Below are 20321 nucleotides of genomic sequence, written 5' to 3' on the forward strand. Positions count from 1 at the left end.
ACCTTCTATCTGAATTTATCATCCCAACTTTATCATTGATCTCTAATAAACCCATTTACTTCCCCCTTTTGTTAGATCATTAATTGATATTGCAGAACATTTTCTTGAAGTTCTCTTTGGCACTTGTTATTGAAGTAATTGTTTGCTGTTGTCCCTTGTAAGTGAAGAAAACTCCTTTCCATGAAAATCTTATCTGGTGTCTTCTTAAAGTGCCCACCAAAATTGCACAATCTTTCTTTTTCTGTAAGACTCTTAAAGGAATCTCCGTCATCATGATGATGTCCTTGTCTTCTATTGTGATTGCTGATTTCCTTAGTTTCCAAAATCTGATCTGCCATTTCTTTAGAGCAGAAACAGATTATGATGTCTCTATACAGTCCTTTCACTGTTGGATTTTTGATGTGACTCTATTTTTTTCAATTGTTGATTCTATTTCATCTTTGATCTTCAAATGATTGGCCATGACTGAGGCAATTTTCTTGTTCAGTGCTTTTGCTGGATTTGGATCCTCTGGTACCTTTCTAAGTCTCAAGGACTTCTCTTTAATTTGACATTTCAGTTGAAGAATGGTTAAATTATGTATTTTAACCTCTGATTGTGCAGAATCCACATCTTGTTTTAAAGTTTTCACTTCCATCTTGTTCTTAAACCAACTTCTCTTCTATTTGTGCTAATTTTTGGAATTCAACTTTCATTTCTTTAACATATTTTATAAGTTCAGACATCATCTTGGGAATATTGTTAGTGACAGAGTTTTTCAGAAAGTCTATTTCTGCCCTCAGACTTAACATACTGGCAGATATGCTCTTAAGATTTGTGGCCATCTCACAGGTCCCTTTCTAGTAGATGCCATTGCCCATGAGATGTCACTGTTTCCACAGTTTCCTGATGCAGGGATCAAATTCTTGACTGTCTTTGGTTGCTGATGTATTTCTAAGGTCTTTTCTTTTCCAGTTTTGTTTTGATAACCCGCAACTGAGAGGGTAATAGATCTAGAATTTTTTTTGCCTTAAATTGGCTGTCTCATTCTGATGCCTTTTCCTCTGGAAATATCTTTTAGTGTAGCCTTATTTAAACTTTTTTCTACATTCTGCATTTGCTCATAATTCCATACCTCTTAGGAAGATCTCCTGATTTTTGTTGTGCTTAACAGCAGCAGGATATGGACTCCTCTTTCAATCTCTTTATATCTACATTCCATCCAAAAGGGATACATGGCTTCAATGTTTCCTCCAGAGGAGAGTCAGTAGCTCAAGTTGGAAAAGATGGCAATTATCCCTAATTCCAGCTTCTCAACTTCAGCAAACCACTACAGTGAGTGTTACCACGTGATCCCGTCTAGGGGAGATCACTTCAGGAGTACATACAGTTTCTCTGACTATCTCCTTCATCCATAGAGGCTTATGCATCACCTTTCAGAATTGCACACTTCAGCTTTGACACCTGGCAAAGTTAGAGCAAAGCCAAGCACCACCACCCAATGCCATACTCTGTACTGAGATGAATTCAGTATAAAAATGCTGATGAAAAATGCTGATGGTAGGGTAACAACTTCTGATTACTGATATAAGTCTTGGAGCACTTCTACAACATTTTTCCCCAAAAGACAAAAGTATTCAATCTTTTCCCTCCTTTCTATTAGCTGCCATTGTTCATAAACATCTCCTGAAATATGTATTCCTTCCACAGTTCGTTCAGCCTAGTTCTCTCCATGTGGGTGAGTGTTGCTTGACAGAAATGCTTGTGAGACATTGGTGCTTAGGGCAAGAAGACAATGCTCATAACTATTTTATTTTCATCTGAGAGGAAAACCATTATGTTCTGAAATATACTGATCACAAATCCTGAGGAAGTGATAAGGGACTCAGTTGGTAGATTTCTGTCTTCTGGCTAACATGATAGAACATAAAATATTCACTAAGAATACAGTCTTCAAAAAATGCAGATAACCTTTCTTCCCCTCCCCTTACTTTTTTTTAATACATTCCCAAGCTGCATTGTTAATTTCCTCTTCTATGTACAATATAGATTTCAGGTTGCTATGGTGATGATTTTGCCCATACTAACTTGACATTAGCAATGTTGAAAAGAACTCAGATGAAGACAGCAGCTGATAAAAATTCCGTAACTATGCTGCTTTTGACCCTTGACTGGTTTATCAACAGCTATTGTTTCACTGCTTATTCTAACAAGAATGAGAATTTGATCTGAAATATTACCACTTGTGTGATGTTGAAATGAGGAAGGTCAAAAATAATAAAAAACCATAAGAAGGTTAGGGTGGGGAACGTGGAAAACGAAAGATAGTGTTTTTTAAATAACACAGTCAGTCATCATAGTCTATGGCTGAAAAAATCATTTTATTTAATGTAGGAATACATTTTATGTAAGGGAGAATAGTGACTGCTCGAGATAAAAGAGCCATGGCAAAAAAGTGAACCATATGGGTCATAACAGAGTAGAAGGTTTTGTCTGCCCAAGGACAGTAAGTCGGCTCAGTGATATTTGCATTGGATAATGGATCCATCACTCTTGCATTCTTTGCCCAGATTTACTAGTGCTATCAGGTCTCTTATTGTACTAGGACACCTCCCACTGGCAACCTTCATGTGTCACTCTAAGCATTTTTAAATGCTGCCATTTTATATGGCATAATGTCATTTTCAGAGGAAACTCAGAACTGATATCATATCATTCTGGGAATTGTTGGTAATGCTGTGTTTTTACCATAGAGTTTCCAGTGATCTTTAGAGGAACATTGCATCACTTCTAGTTTTTCAAGGAAATTACATCATGGTGTATGCAACCTGTGTCCCCTTATGTTCCCGTCTCCAAAACCCCTATTGTTTTCCTGGCACTGCTTGGCCAACCCTGTTTACTTCTGCTCCACAGCAATGGTTTCTTGTTTCATTACAATTTTGGTACTAGAAATTGCATAGATTGTCAACAGCCTATCCCCCTACTTCAGCCTTGCCCATTTTTCTTGACTATGTTGGTGTTTGTCCGGGAGCGGGGGTAGCCCTTGCCCCCTCCCCGGACTCCCCCACCCCCTCCCCGGACTCGCGCCCGTACCTTCTGCCGGCGGGGGCGTCCCCCGCCGGGCAGGGCGCCGCAGCAGCAGGGAAACCCCTTCGTGGGGCCGGCGAAGGGCGGGAGCGCGCCGAGGCCGGTCGCCGTGACGACGGGGGACGGGGGCGTTCCCCCGGGCGCTTGCCGGCTGGGAAGGCGGGCGGGAGCCTCGGCCGCGGCGAGCGACGCTGCCGGGCGCCGCCGGTGCCGACTCGCGCGCAGGGCCAGCTGAGCCCTGTTGGGATGAGTGCGGGGGCGGGATTCTTAAACCGCCGGCAAACAGCAGAGGAGATAAAAGGGAGAGGAGAAGAGATGACGGGAGGCAGACCAGACACGGAGGAGGGAAGGAGGGTGTGCATGCGTGTCTGGGAAGGAGAGGGAGAAGCGATAGAGGGACAGGGAGAAGCGATAGAGGGACAAGGGAGGCGACGGTGGGAGAGTCCCGAGGCAGGAGAGGAGAGGATTTTGGGGAGGAACTTGGCAAGGAGGGAGCTGGTGCATGTGCAGAGGAGGAACTGAGAGGGGAGGGGCAGCCAGCAGTCCAAAGTCTGGCAGGGGAACTTCCCCTCTTCCACTCCCACGTTTCCTGTGCGCCCTGGGTCATCTGTGGGCAGCCCGCTCAAGCTGTGGCTAAAGCGGCTGACCCACTTAGTCCACTCCCCGGACAACGGGAGTGAGGCCAGAAGTTCCAGCATCCGGGCAGGGGAAGGCGGGTTGGCAACAGGGGTCCCGGCGGGGACCCCGCCCCGGGCGCAGGACAGTGTTTGTTGGGTTCAGTTTCCAAACACTTTGATTTGGCTATCACCCTTCCCCTGTTCAATCTCATCCAATCCACTTGCCCAGTACAGTCAACAGGAGCAATTCTCTGCTTACAAAGAAAGTGGTTTCCTTGGTTGTTTACTGCTGGTATGTAGGTAGAAGAGACTGTGTAAGTTGCCTCTCCAGTGTTCCTGTTTGGTGCATATTAGGTTCTTGCCTGAATCCCAGAACTGAACACGTTTATGATTATTTGCATTAATGAGAATTTATGTGTTCTTGCATGGCTTTCAAGAAATTTATTTTGATCCAGTCAGTTCTGAATATGAGCCAGCATGATGAATGCCACCAACTGATTAATGTTGCCATCTGTGCAGGCACTGAGGCATCACATACACTATAATGTAACTGAGTTACAGTGTGCATGACCTTCTCATGATGACCCCAGGGCATTTATAATCCAAGCAGGCCAGTAAATTGTGAGCATGCCTCTATAGTAGCTATTAGGCTAGCTCACTACCACAGTTGAACATGCACAAGCTGACTTGTAATACTGTTCACTTTCAGTTGTGAGCAAATAATGGAAGTGACTACATGAAGTGTTTGCTCAACATAAAACTGGCATTTCAAACATAAGAAATTTGGATAGGATTCAAATTTTTTGCTAGGTTTGCAGCACCCCTGCTATGTACATAAGAATGAGTGCAATATTCTAATGGCCCAAGATAAAACACTTGTTTATTATTAGCATTACTCATGACAGTAGTCACAGTTCTTCCCATAGTGCTTCTCAAGTCCATGTAGACTAGAGAAGCCACAGTGGGGAGAACTAAAATATTTCGGATTTTAAAAAACCTGAAAAAAATTATTCAAAAGATGAATAAGGTCGATTGGTATTGGCTTTGTTCAGCTTTACTGAAAATTTTCAGGTTTTTAAAACCTGAAATTTATTGATAAGAATAATTGGTTATCCCTGGAGGGTCTTCAGGGCTTACTTCAGTGGTAGGATTCAAATAATTTAACAACCAGTTCCGATGGTGGGATTCAAATAATTTAACAACTGGTTGTTTACAAGCACCATTTTAACAACCAGTTCTGCCGAAGTGGTGCGAACCTGCTGAATCCCACCACTGGCTTACTTGTAAGCTTCCAGATATATCTTGCTAAGCACTAGTGGGAATCTGGACCTGATGCAGTTTCTTACACTTCCAGTGACTAGGAAACAAGACTAAAAGCTGTGTGTGGTTGGAAGGAGGTAGTTTGAAACCAATGAGCAGAAGAACAATTCAAGAACAGCCAAGAAGAATGAGCTGAAAAAAAGGAGAGAGGAGGAAGATAAGTCAGTTATATAAATCAGAGACGATTGAGATTTTTTTCAGTTTGACTCAATTTGGGTAAGGCAAATGTGTATGCAACTGAGAGTCTTGAACCAGGAATCCTAAAAACTATGCCCCAGTTGGGGTTGTTGGACAAAATTAGGGCAAAAGCTGACAACTAAAGACTGGTAACTCTTGAGAATGTCTGCGGCTTGGGCTAGCCATCAAGTGGTGATGTGTGATGCTGCAATTCATGTCTTGCCACATAATCTCATGTAGTTCACATGTTACCTGGATGCTTTAGCAATATAGCCAAAATCTATATTTTTACCATAAAATTTGGGAGGTTTGTTAGACCATCCGTGTGATTTTACTTCTGGTTATGAAGCCAGAAGTATCTGCAACATCTTTTTTTTTGCCAAAACTTCTCTTGCTGCTGCATCAGGCAGCAGTAATGCAGAAAGTGTGGGAGGTATCTGTACTCCTAGTACCCTAAACTCTTTGTGACTATGATTTACAATTGCCATGTCTGGCTTGAAAAATTCCTGGAGATTTTGGAGCAATGCTAAGGGAGAATGTGTTGGCATGCAAGTCCATGTCCTGATGGGGGGAGGCAGTTTCTGAGACATATCCCTCCAGTCACTTCTGTATTGGTGTCATAGACAGTTCAGATAAAGATGGATAGCAAATCTTTATTCTGGATTGTGATACTAATGGGAGAGGATGTTCTGCTTTCCACATTTCTCTTGATCTCACTCCCTAATTAAGTATGCAGAGCAGTGAACAACACCTTTCCTGAAACCACTGCCATTTCAATCTGGATAACAAAAGGCACAGTCTTGGAAAAGCCACACTTTTCCTCTTGTTCACAAAGGCCGTTTCTGCATGGGCCAAATCACCGATTTCGGCCCGGTAAAACACTGTTTGTGGGGAGCGTTAGCACTGGTGCTGCCACCAAATTGATGCAATGTCGCTCTCTGCCTCCCAAACAGTGTTTTTAAACCTTGCTTCCCGAGTAAGGTTTTTTGGAAAACGCCAGCTTCCATTTGGTGCCAAGCAAACGGCACCAGGTGGAAGCTGGCGTATTTCCCGCTCTGCTTCCGAACGCCTCCTGCTGCCTTCTGTCACTCTGTGGTGACCAGGAGACACGCCTCCTGGCCTCTGACCCCAGAGGCGTCACTTTGGCTATGGGGGTGTGTCCCCTGGCCTCCACAGAGTGATGGAAGGCAGCAGGAGGTAGGAGGCGTTCGGGAACAGTGCAGCCCATGCGAAGGCTGTGCCGCCAGCTGCGGAGCCAGTGGGGTCGTTCATTCGAATGGCCCCTGGGGGTGCATCAACTTGAACTATGCTGATGCACCCCTGCTCAGCCGGCCATGTGGAAACTGCCAAAGGATATGCAAGCACTTCTCTGCCTCAACTGTCCTGTTTCCTTTCTTCCCTAGCAGATCAAATCGTAACTTTTTTCCTGTCCAGCTACTGGAGGACCATCAAATCTTACTTTTAATTGGAATACCCTGAGTTGTAAATTCATCAACTCTGCCTACACCTAATCAAGGACTCTCCCTGGCTCTGACTCATTGAAGCCATTTTCCACTGTATTGTTCTCTCCTGAGAATGGGACTCTTTTTTTGTCCAGGAAGATTGCCCCTCTTAGCATTGCCAGAGGGTCAAATTTTCCTATATCTAATCCTCCCAGTTGAGTGTCCCTCGCCCTTTAGTTCCTGAACTGCCTTTAGTTCAGTTTCACTGAAGTTCAGATGTCACTGCCCTTCCTCTGCATCCAATGTGGGCATTCAAACCTGCTCCCTTAGACCTTTCTTCTGGAACTGATAAATATCACCTTCCCTGTAATGGCCACTACTATTTCCCTCTATTCTTCACCTCTGTTTTTCTTGAAACTCTGTGTATATGTGTGTGTTTTGCCAAACTCTGACTAGGATTTGGTTTTCTGGGCCTAGTTGCTTCAGCGAGAACAAAACTGTTTTTCTTCTTATCTGTCTGCCTTCTTACCATAGTACTGACCAGGCTGACAGCACTTGCTTCGCCTCGAGAGTCCCAGCCCTGACAAAATGAGCCCTAGTGCCAGCTGTAATAAACATAACTAAACAAAAAGCAGCAGCAGTTCAGCCGCTGATCTGAACTGCCTGGGATAAAAGAGGAAAGGCATCAACAATGACACCATAGTAACAGAATACATCATTTGCATAAAATAGCATGGTTAATTAAGTAGTTACAGTAGAATTGGATAAGTATTGAAGATTATAACTGTATTTTTTATGTTAGTACTGTTTCTCAGTATAGTAAGATGGTAGTATTGCTTTTGCTGCTCTGCATTTTCTTAACTAATTAATAGTACTAACACACTTTAGCATACAGAAAGAAAAGATTGCAAAGTCTTTCTAAACTAGAAGTGCTACAGAATGGTAATTTCTCTCAATATCTGTGTAAGACATTTGAGTGAGTGGTTGACTGGCAAGAAAACATATGGAGCTAACATGTTGATGAGTATTATTCAGATAAAGTTAAAACCCATTAATTTCAATGGAAAAGTTAAGCACCTGACTAAGGCTTTCCCACTGAAATTATTATGACTTTCCTGTGCTTGGATGAGTTCCCTTTATTTTAATATAGTTCCATTTTGCACTGTTTGAAATTTGCAATCAATATCTCCTAGAACAAGGCAGCATCTGTAACTAACGTATTTATAAATAACCAAAATTCTTAGTTTGTACCAAAAACTTACCTTTTTTGTAGGTAACTTGTCATTGTGAGATAATCTTTAGAACTTTTAAAATATTAACAATAATATACTTATTCCTTTGTACTTAGTATTTCTGCAGTGCTTTCTGTGCTCAAAAATCTTTCAGGTGAGTATTCAAACAAAGGCCTGTTCAAAAATGCTATTAAAGAATGCTGGTATACAGCACTGTAACCTGTTTGAAGGTCAGCTGATGTCTAGAATCAGGGCACATTCCCTAAGGCAAGAAAGTGTGTTTAATGTAAGGATTATTTGTACTATGTATCACAACTGTGATAGAAATCTTACTCTTTTCACCCACCCATCCCCTTTAGGTATCAGAACCTGTCTACAATTTTACAGGCTGTATAGAAGTTACAGAAATCAATAATCTGGGACCTTTCACCCTCTCTAATGCTGTGGACAAAAACAATATTGACAGCTGCAGGTAAATCACCTTTTGTGTCTTTCCAGATCAAGAAACTGATCCTTTAGATTTTCTTCTCTCCAAGAACTCTTTCATTTTCAACTAGCTTTGAAATGTGTGCAGAAGAATGATTTTAGTATCCCCTCTTTTTGTTTCATTTTGCTTTAATCTTCATTTGTGGAAGAGGGGGGTGGGGTAGAATAGTCCAATTAAGCCTGACAATTTACATATGCTGGGATTTTGCCCAGTGGCAGTTCAAGCATTGTAGCTTGAGCAAGAAAATGGAAGATAAAGTAGGGGAGGGAGAGAGGAACAGAATAAGATGCTGCTACATATTTCTCTTCATTGTATTAGAATTTCCATTAATGTGGTGTGTGAAATGCCAAAAGGCTTGATAATCTGCCTTTGAATTACATTAAATGGCATGGAAACACTTGTGTTTTCTAGGATGCAAATTTGCCTGAAGTTCCTTTATATTGTTGTGGGCTTGTTGCTGCCTGTTGTCCGCTTGTATTAGACTATATTGCCTCATTTGCAGGCATCAGATGTAAACAGTGGCTGGAGCACCAATAGGGCGGGGGGTAGTAGCAGATGCCCTGTAGCCAGAGCCGTGGACAAGGTATGGCTTGTGGGTTTGTGGAGGGGGCATGGCAGGGGTGGGAGTATTCCAGGTGCACCCAGGGAAAATAGGGAGCTTGAGGTATTGCAGGCAGTGCTAGGGTGTGCGTGCACAGCGCACCCCTGGCTCAGTTTCCCCTTGCTCCGCCTCTGGATGTAAACAAGCACAGATATGCTAAAAACTCTTCCCTTCCTCCTAAATCTCTTGGAAGCTCTGTATCCTTTATATATGCGTCAGCTTAAAACTTCAAGGGTCTCAAAGGTTTTGAAGGAATGCTAACAAATTATAACAAATGGGTGAAGTGCATGCCCCTCTTCCATTTCCAAGTAACAAACATTGTGAAGAGTGTGAGAGAAGGATCCTTGTAGGACCTCATGTTAGTTGCCAATCGAAAGTCATGTCCACAATTTTCTGCCAGGAAAATCCCTAAGGGCTTTATAGGAGGAGAGTATGTGTATCCTAATTCAGTTTGGGAGTCAAATAAAATAATAAATCCCATAATCCCTGGTAGGAAGTGAATGGGTTTACAAGAAGCATCCTCTGGTTCTTCTTAAAAGCTTTTCTTTTTGCTGTCCTACCCTCCCACATACACCTTTGCAAAGGTAGGAGTGTGTTGCTTGGGAAAGAACAGGAGTGGCTAGTCAGGATGGCAAAAGGAAAAACTTTCAAGATCAATCCAAATCCAGCGGAAACTAGTCCTGGCTCAAAATGGTTTGATTTTTTTTTATCTGAATGAACCTATATTCCGAGCTTCCCCAATTTGACATTCATCATCATATAACTGAGACTATTTCATGGAAACCATTGTGCTAGCATAGTGGAAATTAGCTAAACTGTATGTGGGAAACCAGTTCCTGTATGGTTCAACACCTACATAGTTTCATTTGGAAACTGAACTTATTTATTAGATCTCATTCAAAAGGGAGACATGGTCCAATTCCGTATTAGCAATTTCACAGAATATTACTAATTGGTATTGAAAATGGAACCCCATACCACAATTATAACCCCAGGAATCAGCAGAGTGATATGCTTGGTTCTTTTAGGCAACCATCATGAAGAGAATTGCATTCCCAGCTGAGAGCACGACTGTCACCTTTATTTCTCGCACAGCTTTTATGTTCTTGAATTCATTAAAAAAAAGATGCTTAAGAGAGAGGTATATTTGAGTGGAAAGCTCCATGAGATTTCTCTATGTTATGCAGCTGTTAGAATTATGTAGCTTTGCCAGAATAACAGGTCACAGCTAGAAATGTAAATACATTTTGAGACTACTTTGGCCAAATTCAAAATGAAAGTCTCTTCTGCAGTTTCCCTATACCTGGAAGTGAAAATCGGATTCAATTCTCTGGAGTCAATTCACTCACCATTTGATAGAATGTTAAGGCACCGATGCCTGTTTCTTTTAAGCTTGGCCATTAAAAGTATCTGTAACTAGTGTACCAAATCATGTGATAAGCCCTTTGCTTGTTAAAGTCACTATGGAAGAAAGAACCAGAGAAAAACCAGAAACTTTACTGAAGGAATTTGGCAGAAGAAGAAAAAACTAATTAGCCAATGATCCCCAAAAGCCATAGGAATCAGCCAAATGTGGAGATTCTACAGCCATCGCTGTTACACCTGTAGCTTTTATAAGCAGACAAAGCATTAAAACAGACAGCATATATTTGCCTCAAATGTATTAAGTGTAACAAAACATGCTCCTGTCCATTCACCTACTCAGTTCAGTGCATCATCTTCTGTCTTTTAAAATAATTACATTCAGTTCAAGTTAATAAAAGTAATTAAAAAAACAAAACAACCATGACTGATGGTTTATGTGAAGAAACTTTCATTACTATGATAGCTTGGTGGTAAATGGGAAACTTGGATAATGAGTCCATTCGCTTAAGTAGGTGTGCATAATCATGGGAACATGTAATTATTTAAGTCAGCAGCAAATGTAAGTTGAATAGCTTTTACTGTCAGTTACAGCACATCATGCTGTCTCCATCACACTCCCCACAACAATACTGTCACAATGCTGGTTCACATTGCTGTCTCCATCATGTGTCTCCCCACAACAATGCTGTCACAATGCTGGTTCACATTGCTGTCTCCATCATGTGTCTCCCCACAACAATACTGTCACAATGCTGGTTCACATTGCTGTCTCCATCATGTCTCTCCCCACAACAATGCTGTCACAATGCTGGTTCACATTGCTGTCTCCATCATGTGTCTCCCCACAACATGGTTTCTATCATATGATTTCTTTTGTAATACAAACATTATAACAAAGGCTGTAATTTTGTTTGGAATCTAGCAAATGCCAAGCAGTTCTTGCAAGCCCTACAGTAGCAGACCTTGGATGCCAAGATTTTAAAACTGTTTCTAAAAGCATCAGTGATTTATTTTAAAACAACAAGAACATCACTCTGCATTCAGCAAGTGAGATGTTTTTTATTCCTCCAATTCTAACATCCTCATTTTTATGGTCCTAACTTTATCACCAGTGAAATTGGGTCTGCATTATTCAATGTTAACTGCTTTTCTGTAGGTTTAAGTCCATTCAGAGCAGAATGGAAGCTGTTTGTGACTGTTGGCTTTTCCATTCATGTACGAACTTTTCTTGCAGTAAGAAGATAAACAGGAATTAAGATGGGCAGTTTATATTAACCAAGCCTCTACTAATGTACTATGTAATATTTATTACTGTTGCCACGATTTTTGTCCTTTTAAACATTCTGTGGTAACAATAATTCAATGTAAACCTTCTCTGAATTTCTTTTTCAGCATTGTGTAAATAGCACCTTTTGAATTTTCACCTCTCATGTACTTGTTAGAAAGGTTGCTGTCCTACCTGCATAAAGGTGACAACAGCATATTTTTGTTTGTTTGTATCATTAAATTTGTGTAAAAATTTGTTAGATCCCCTTTACCAAGATCTGACCCACATGATCAGGGTAGGTAGAGAGAGCTGTGCTACATGAAAGATCATTTGTTTGAAAGTATGCGCAGCAAGGGAAATGCTTTTTCACCTACCAAAAAAAAAATAGGACGGTGCCTTTAGAAAAATGATCTGTAATATGCATTCTGAGGCATTACAGTTACATGTATCCAGTGGTGGGATTCAGCAGGTTCACACCACTTTGGCAGAACTGGTTGTTAAAATGGTGCTTGTAAACAACCACTTGTTAAATTATTTGAATTCTACCACCGGAACTGGTTGTTAAAGTATTTGAATCCCACCACTGCCTGTACCCCATATTGGCTTGCACTTTTGAATACACTCTCACATTAAATTTCCAACGTTTTAAAACAGATAAACATCTCAAATATACCAAGGAAGAGATCCTCACGCCATATTAAATTCTCATCAGGCATTTAAAACTGGCATTTTCAAAGGATTATCCATAAAGGGCAGTAGGTATAAGTCTCAACTTTTGCTGAATTTTTCAAAACAATAAAAAAAACTTCCACATTTCCTCACAAAAATTTCATATGCGTGATTGCTCATCCTTTTTGAAAATACAGAAAAAGTGCAATATTTTACATATGCACCAGCTCTTTCTTGCGCAACAAGTAATTTACAGGTGTACCTGAGGAATCCCAAAAGCAGAATGAGACAAAGTACTCTTCCTCCTCCTTTGCTCTTGGAGTAATATATGAAAGAGAAATTTGTACAACTCAATTGCCATAAAATGATCAAGTTCCCAATGGGTTTCTTTGTAAGGAGAATATTTGTATGGCAGCATCCCAAAATCTTCTGTGAACTCTCCCAAGGTTTCTCTCTCCAAAACTGTATAGAATCTTAATCTGTTATTATGAGTAATCTTTCACTAACCTGAAGAAAGGAAAACAAGCTACACAAAGTTGAACTAGATAAAGAAAAACTAGAAAAGAAAACTAGCTAAAGCTGTTTACAGACAACCCTCAATAAAAGCTCCGCTATCAGATAAGTCACGTTCACCTCTGCTCCTCATGGTGGCAAAGGTCAATCTATGGAGAGAGCATGCCCCTCCTCCCTAGTCACATGGCCTGGGCAGGGAGAGGAGCTAGACCAGGCATGTGACTGGGGGTGGGGAGCACTTCATATACAGCTGAAGCTTTTACTTTGCAATCAAAATGCTCCACAGTTGGCCCTGTGTAAATGCTGTCACACATGTGTCTGTACGGAGGACCACTAGATGTGCAGCAGCAGCAAGCAACACTGTTTTTCTGCTGCATTTCAGGATTTCACTATGCAAGTGCTTAGAGGCAGGCAATGTTTTTTCCAAACTTTCCTATTCTCCTTCTGGAACATCCCCCTCTAGAACATAACAGCAAGGGCTGAAGTTACAAAGTGAAGTATTGATTTCTCTTCAGAGAGAAACCAAAAAGAAATGAAAAGGCTATCCCTATTTCAAAAGAGGAAAAAAAGAGATTAAGATTAATCAACAACTATATCTAAAAAAATGAATCTTTAAAAAAATGAAATTCTCTCTTTAACAACACTATCTTTGGGTTACCCAGCCATAAATTTTTATTTATGAATACATGAAATCTAACCATCAATCCACTTTCTTTTATTAAAATGTAACTGTCTTTCGTAGTTAAAATACATATAAGTATAGGTATATGATTTTAATATCAAGGCAATAAGGTTATAGCATGTAAATAAAAAGAAAGCCAAGGATTACTTATGAGCAGTTTATTGCTTTGCTAACTTGAAATGTAGAATATGCCTGCATCAAAAGTTCATTATTTGTTTTCTTTTTGTAGTGGGGGGAGGGAGGGGGAGGGATAACAGACATGTATTTCAGGTGTCAAAATATATTATGAGAAAAACATAAATCTTTACAATGTTCACTTTTTTGAAAAACCTGGTACCTGTCATTGCTTGCCATTTCTGATGCTTCTTTTGTGCCATTGTGCCATTGATGCGTTATTTTGTTCCTTAATTAATCACATGGATGATCCCACCAAACAGCAATCATGTAGTCAACCGGAAGGTGTCGAGTACTATATTGCCAATCAATGTGGGTATGTTGTAAAAATAACTGTTGGCAAATGAAGCCAATATATATTGAGGACACCTTCCAAACCCACAATTTTCTCCAGATGAACTGATCTCTGTTGCCCAGAAATCAGTTCTAATCCTTGAAGATCACCAGCCACCTCCTGCAGGTTAGCAACCTGAGAGGCAGTGTGGTGTTGTGGTTAAGAGTGGCAGACTCTAATCTGGAGAACCAGGTTTGATTTCCCACTCCTCCACATGAGTGGCAGACTCTCATCTGGTGAACTGGATTGGTTTCCCTCCTCCTACACGTGAAGCCTTGGGTGATCACAAGGGTAACTTTGGGGTAGTCACAGTTCGTTCAGAACTCTCTCAGCCCCATCTATTTTACAAGGTGACTGTTGTGGAGTGGGAAGGTGCTTTGAGACTCCTTAAGTAGAGAAAAAGAGGGTATAAATTAAACCAGGTCTTCTTCTAGATGCTAAGCTGAACTAGTTGAATTATAAAGCAAACTTTTTAAAATCATAGGCCACATTTCCAGACATTTTTCCTTTTAAAAAGGTAAGGAATGGGAATACTAATTTTAACCAGGGTTCACCAGTATGTCAATGCAGCCTTAGGCCAAGAGAGAAAAATGTTACCTTTTTCTCTTTCTGTGTAACAGGGCATAAGTTCCAAATGTAGTTATTTCTTAAGAATACAAGAAGAGTCCTGGGATTAGACTAGCCGTTCATCTAGTGCAGCATGTTATTTCAACAGTAGCCAATCAGTTACTTTAGAGGATCAAGAAACAGGGATGGTTTGAACACAGAGAACTGAAGTTTTACTACAGCAACTTTTGTTCTCTTTGTTTGTGGCCTCTGACTCATGCAAAATTCTACACTGTTACTTCTAAATATTGCAATAATATACTTCTCTAAGCACAAAAATTGCTTATAATGCAGCTGTGTTTTTTTTTAAAAAAGAGAACCGTTGCCGTATTCTCGCCACCCTCATCTCTTCTACCTCTGGCTTCTCTCAGTTTTCTCCCAGTTTATATTATCTCTGTTCAATCTATCTGGTGAGTTATAGCTGTCTGATTATTCTTCCAGCTTGCTTAAATCAAAGTCAGCCAACATTCATGAACCCCACCTCATTTTAAGGTAAAGGTTTGTGAGTATATTTTAAACTTATGAATATTGAAGTGGTTTGGAATTTACTCAAATATGTCCTGCCATTTCTATAACTAGACTGTTTGGATTATAAAATATCAAAAGGCAAGCTGACGCGTGTGCCGAATTTAGAGAGCGTTCAAAAACAAACTCTATATGCAGTTCATTAACCTTTGGAAGACTGTTTGCTCTACTTCTTTAAAAAATTCTGTTCAACAAACTGCATATTTTCTTCATTTTATATCATAGTCCAGTACAAATTACATGTACAATGTTTAAAGATATGCAATCCTAAAATGGACCATTGTCATACTTATATCGGTTTAATTCTTTTGCATGCATAAAAATCTCAGCAAGAATGTTTGATACAAATAGATAACTGACCCTTAAATAGTACAGACTGACCACTTGAAGATTCCTGTTTAGTATGCAAGGTGCAACGTGGCTCTCAGTGCCAAATGAATTTCTCCCCCCTTCCCATTATACATGTTAGCAGCTTCTACTACATGTAGTCAAGAAAGTTATGTGTCACATTCAGTGTGACCAACAGCAGTGGCTTCAGTGGTCTTCCCTATTTTAGAGACCTCATTCGCAGCCTTGTTCATGTGTAACAGTTAATGCACATTCAGATTGTCTGGATTGGGTGATTTCTGCACATTCAAGGGTGGAGCCTGGAGAGGACAGGTCTGGGGAGGGAAAGGACATTAGCAGGGTATAATACCATGTAGTTCACACCCCAAAACAGTCATTTTTTTCCAGGGGAACTGATTTATGTCATCTGGAGGTCAATTGCCATTCTGGTACCCTACCTGGTGGTTGACAACCCTAATACATACACTAGTTGCTTATGTGTGTATATATCTGATTGTAAGAATGAACTCATACATGTTCACTTTGTAAATGAAAGCAGTGACTAATACCTGGGTAAATGTAGGGTGAAAGAGCCCAATCCAAACAGAGCTGGCTCTACAGGGGTTAAAAAGCCCAATACAGACAACCCACTCCGCAGGGCTTTTCCACAGTACAGAAAGCCTGAAAAGATTTTTTTTAACCCTCTGAAGAATCCCCCATCAAGGAGAATAGAGATACGCCACGAAAATCATAGTGTGACTCCGTTGGCGCACAAGGCCAGTCAGGCACTGGAGGCTGACTAAGAACATCCTGGAACATCCCCAGCCACACTGTCACAGTATTTTGCGCAGGTGTAGCCTCCTGGACAATGAAGGCAGCTTTGAGATCGAGTACCATGGAGCATTTGCAACACCTGGCCGCAGGGGTAAGTATGCCTCCCGCTGCTGCATTTGCCCTATGCACTGGGAGGGTGGGCATCCATGTTGGTGCTGGGCTGTGCCAGCTACAGAGGGGAATTTGCCCACCCTGGACTGCCCACTTGTGACTGCACCAACATAATGTAAAAATTACTGTAATGAAAGAATTACTCAATGCATATATAAAGAACTTTCAACTGTACATTGTACACAGATTGCATGTATATTGACTCAGACGTGTGAACAGGGCTTCTCTATCGACCACAGAGCAAGCTGTACAAAGCAGCTGAGTTGAATAAAGCAAAACACTGATAGAGCATCTGTGACTGACTACAGAAAAAAAAGTGTGTTTTAAAAGTTAATTTTAAAAGTTCAGGTCTGTCAGTGTCAGTTCATTTACATCCAGAGTGAGACATAGACACCTGGGAACAGGGAAGCCACCTGTTTGACTGAGGCAACCCTTCACTCTGATTGGTCATAGAAGATTTGATAACAGAGAGAGAGAGGAGGATTTCTCCATGTGTAAAACAATCTGAGAGGCTTTGGGAGTTTTGAAGTTCCTGAAGTAAAGAGCTGTTAACCTTTGCTTTGACAAAACATAATACCTCAGATCAGGACTAGGTGGTTAGGTTAGGTTGTTAAGCGCCCAGGCTGAGGGACATATATAAAACTAAGAAGTGATAGATCTTTCAGGGAGGGAAGAAGAATCCCAAAGACCACTTAGTCTGTTACATGAGGTGTTGCTTTAAGTTTCCTTTTTTAATGATTATTTGGGGGGTATCTTTCTGTGAGGGCTGAATGAGGGTTCTGAAGTAAATGTACCAAGCCTGTTAGAACCCAGTGTGTTTATCCATTTGTCAGAGTACCATCTGAAATCAAAGTAACTGTACTATCTGAGGAACTTTTGTGCTTACTAAAACTGACAAAACTTATTGCAGTCTGTGCCGGAAAACAAATACTGCTTCTCTGGCAAAGATCTCGTTATAAATATATACTCTTGCTACCTCATTCATCTCCCATTCCCATCTCTTCTGTTGTAAAATAAATCTCTGCCTTAGTATTATTATTTTGTTTTGCCTTATAAAAGAGGCTTACCAAGGAAGTTTTTTTTTAAAAAAAAATAACAGGCTTCCTTCACCTTCTGGGATAATTACAGGACTGAGGGAAAGTGCTTCTTGTCACTAAATACTACCATATTATAAGCAGCTCGGTCCCTTGCCATTAGCCTCCACACAGCTTTGACGCATCTGGAACAGCAGGGGAATTATGTGCGAATGCTCTTTGCGGACTTTAGTTCCGCATTTAATACAATCTCGCCACAAAGACTGGTGACAAAACTTGTGGATCTTGGACTCTCACATTCAATCTGTTTGTGGATTAGGGGACTTTCCTTGTCTGGACGTGCTCTGAGAGGGTTGTAGACTGGGGAAATCGGTTTCCTCAATTCTTACTCTAAATATGGGGAAACGCTTCATTACAGGGCTGTGTGTTGAGCCCTTTACTGTTCACCCTTTGTACATATGGACAGCCCTGTCTACTCATAGTAACACCATTATCAAATTTTGCTGGATGACAACAACGGGTGGTGGGGCCTATCTCTGAGGGGATGAGTCTGCCTCCTATCGGAATGAAGTGGACCGACTGCCTTCATGGTGCAGGGAAAATAACCTGGTTCTTAACACTAACAAGACAAAGGAGCCTATAGTGGACTATAGGAAGGAATAGCTCAGGAAATTCAGCCCCTTGACCATAAAATGGAGATCAAGTGGAGCCGGTGGCTAGTTTTAAATTCCTGGGCGCTAGGATTAAAGAGGATTTGACTCGGGGAGTACAGACTACCGCTGTGGTTAAGAAAGCCTTTCAGCAAAGACTGTACTTTCTTGTACTTTTAAGGAAGCAAATAACCAGATGGAAAAAACTTCTTGGTGTCCTTAACATCGCTGTGCTATAGAGAGTGTCCTAACTCTACTGCATCTGTGTATGGTTCTCCAGGTTGCAATAGTGGCGAATAGGAAGGCGCCCAAAGGGTGATCAATACTGCACAAAGGATCATCGGCCGCCCTCTCCCTCCTTGGAAGAAATCTATAATGCCCGAAGTCTAAATAAAGCCCAAAATAGTTCCTAAGGGGACCCTGCCTCATCCAGCACACTCTCTTTAAACTGCTACCATCTGGCAGACGATACAGGGCCTCAGAATCAGGGAATAAAGAGGCTTAGAGACAGCTTCTACTCCTAGAGCTGTGGCTATGCTAAACTCCGCTGCTTCATATTGATGTATTTGGGGCTATGTAGGGATGGGTGGAGGATGATGATGTATGAGTCTGAAATTGCATGAGTCTGAAATTGTATGAGTCTGAAATTGTGTGCATCGAGGAATGCTGCTGTAAATTTCGTTGTGCGTGCACAATGACAATAAAATGCTTATGCTTAAATGCTTATGCTTATGAGGTGAAAAGAACTGGAAAATCTGACAAGCCTAACCAATGAAAGGTTTCCCGGTCTTGGTGATATTGGAAGGTGTGGAGGGTCCGTTCTTTTACATTGAGAAGAAGATTGAGGTTCATAATGCATGTGACAGCATGGCTGTATATAATGTCAGTTTGATGGTGACTACTCCAATAAACATATCTCCAAAATAGGACAGTTGACAGTAAGGAAGTGGGAGAAGGGGGTTAATCCTCATTGCCCCCGCCTTTTGATTAATTTTTTCTTGTCAAACTCCCCCAAATCTGCTTTTTCCTGAGCAGTATTTAAAACAACTTGGAAAAAAGAGATTGAATATAAGGCAACTTTCTTCCAGTTTTCAAAACATGATGGCAATTTATACTAATGCAGTCGTGCTGGAAATGATGGACTACCCGCAATATGTCAAACCAACACAGAATAACTTTTTCGGTTGACGTTTAAGAAATATTCCTTTCTGTCTTTTGTTATGCTAAGACTAAAGTTATGAGAAGTTGTAAGAACAGTAATAGATGCACTGCAGAAGAATCTAGTACTTTGTCAGTCTGGGGCTTCTGTTTCCCATCTCTTGCATCTGCCGAGCAGATGGGCAGGAGACAGCGCAGGCTGAAGATGGACATAATATGAACCATAGGGGATCAAAAGCACATTGGAGCACAGCCAATCATGCACATCTGAGAAACTATCAGATGCAGATGTACTTTAATGATAAAGGATTCATAACGGATGCTAGAAGTAAATTATTGTTTACTAGCTGAAGGGATTGTCATCAGGTACATTTTATAAGGTATAAATTGATATGCTAATTAGATAGAAAGCAGCACATCCCTTGTTTTTAAAAGATATGTCAGCAATTCTCAAAATTTAGCAATCAAAGACGGTGGGGGGGGGGGGAAGTCTGGTCTTTGCATGCCCTAGAAGCAAAGCTAGGATTCAAATGGTAGGTCATAATAGGATCGACCTGATTAACAACTGATTTGCAGTAACAGAGCCCAATTAATGACCTTTCTTTCCATTCTCAGTTCAGGCATCCTTCAACTAGTATTGTGGAGATGGGCAGTGCAATACAAAGGGGGTTGCTGCACCATGGCTGGAGACAGCACAGCCACAGTGCAGCTAAACTGCCTCCTAAGAGGCTTGCTGTGCCAGGGCCATCAACCAAACAGTGATTCTCCCCTACCTCCATGAAAGTGCTGTGTGCAGCACAATAGGCTGCACCACCATTTTTGCCCGCTTGAGTTAAGTAAGTAAGTAAAGCCTTTATTGGCATATACAAGATGACGCAATAATAATTATAAAATACACAATGAGCTAAAACACATTACTTCAGCTTAAAAAGCTCAATTGGCAAACAAAATATCAATGACAATTGTATAAATATTGCTAGCAATATTAATATAATATTGCTAACTATTTAAAAGTTAGTATCCATCTAGGCTTATATCTATAACTTTTAACAGAAATTTCGCTACATTCTCACAAACAATGGGATCAAGGTTGTCCAAGATTAGAGGAATCTGCAGTTAATTGATTATAT

The 20321-nt window shown here is 40.9% G+C and overlaps 1 protein-coding gene across 1 annotated transcript in view; it reads left to right on the top strand.

Moving 5' to 3' along the window:
• The window catches only part of LOC125432636 (protein eyes shut homolog), a 300627-nt gene that overhangs the window by 22436 nt on the left and 257870 nt on the right, over nt 1–20321 (top strand). Inside the window, exon 2 of the mRNA XM_048496405.1 lies at nt 8214–8326. Coding sequence (XP_048352362.1) covers nt 8214–8326 — 113 coding nt within the window. The remainder of the gene's footprint in view (nt 1–8213; nt 8327–20321) is intronic.

Source organism: Sphaerodactylus townsendi, linkage group LG01 (assembly GCF_021028975.2).
Source record: "Sphaerodactylus townsendi isolate TG3544 linkage group LG01, MPM_Stown_v2.3, whole genome shotgun sequence".
Taxonomy (NCBI): Eukaryota; Metazoa; Chordata; class Lepidosauria; order Squamata; family Sphaerodactylidae; genus Sphaerodactylus; species Sphaerodactylus townsendi.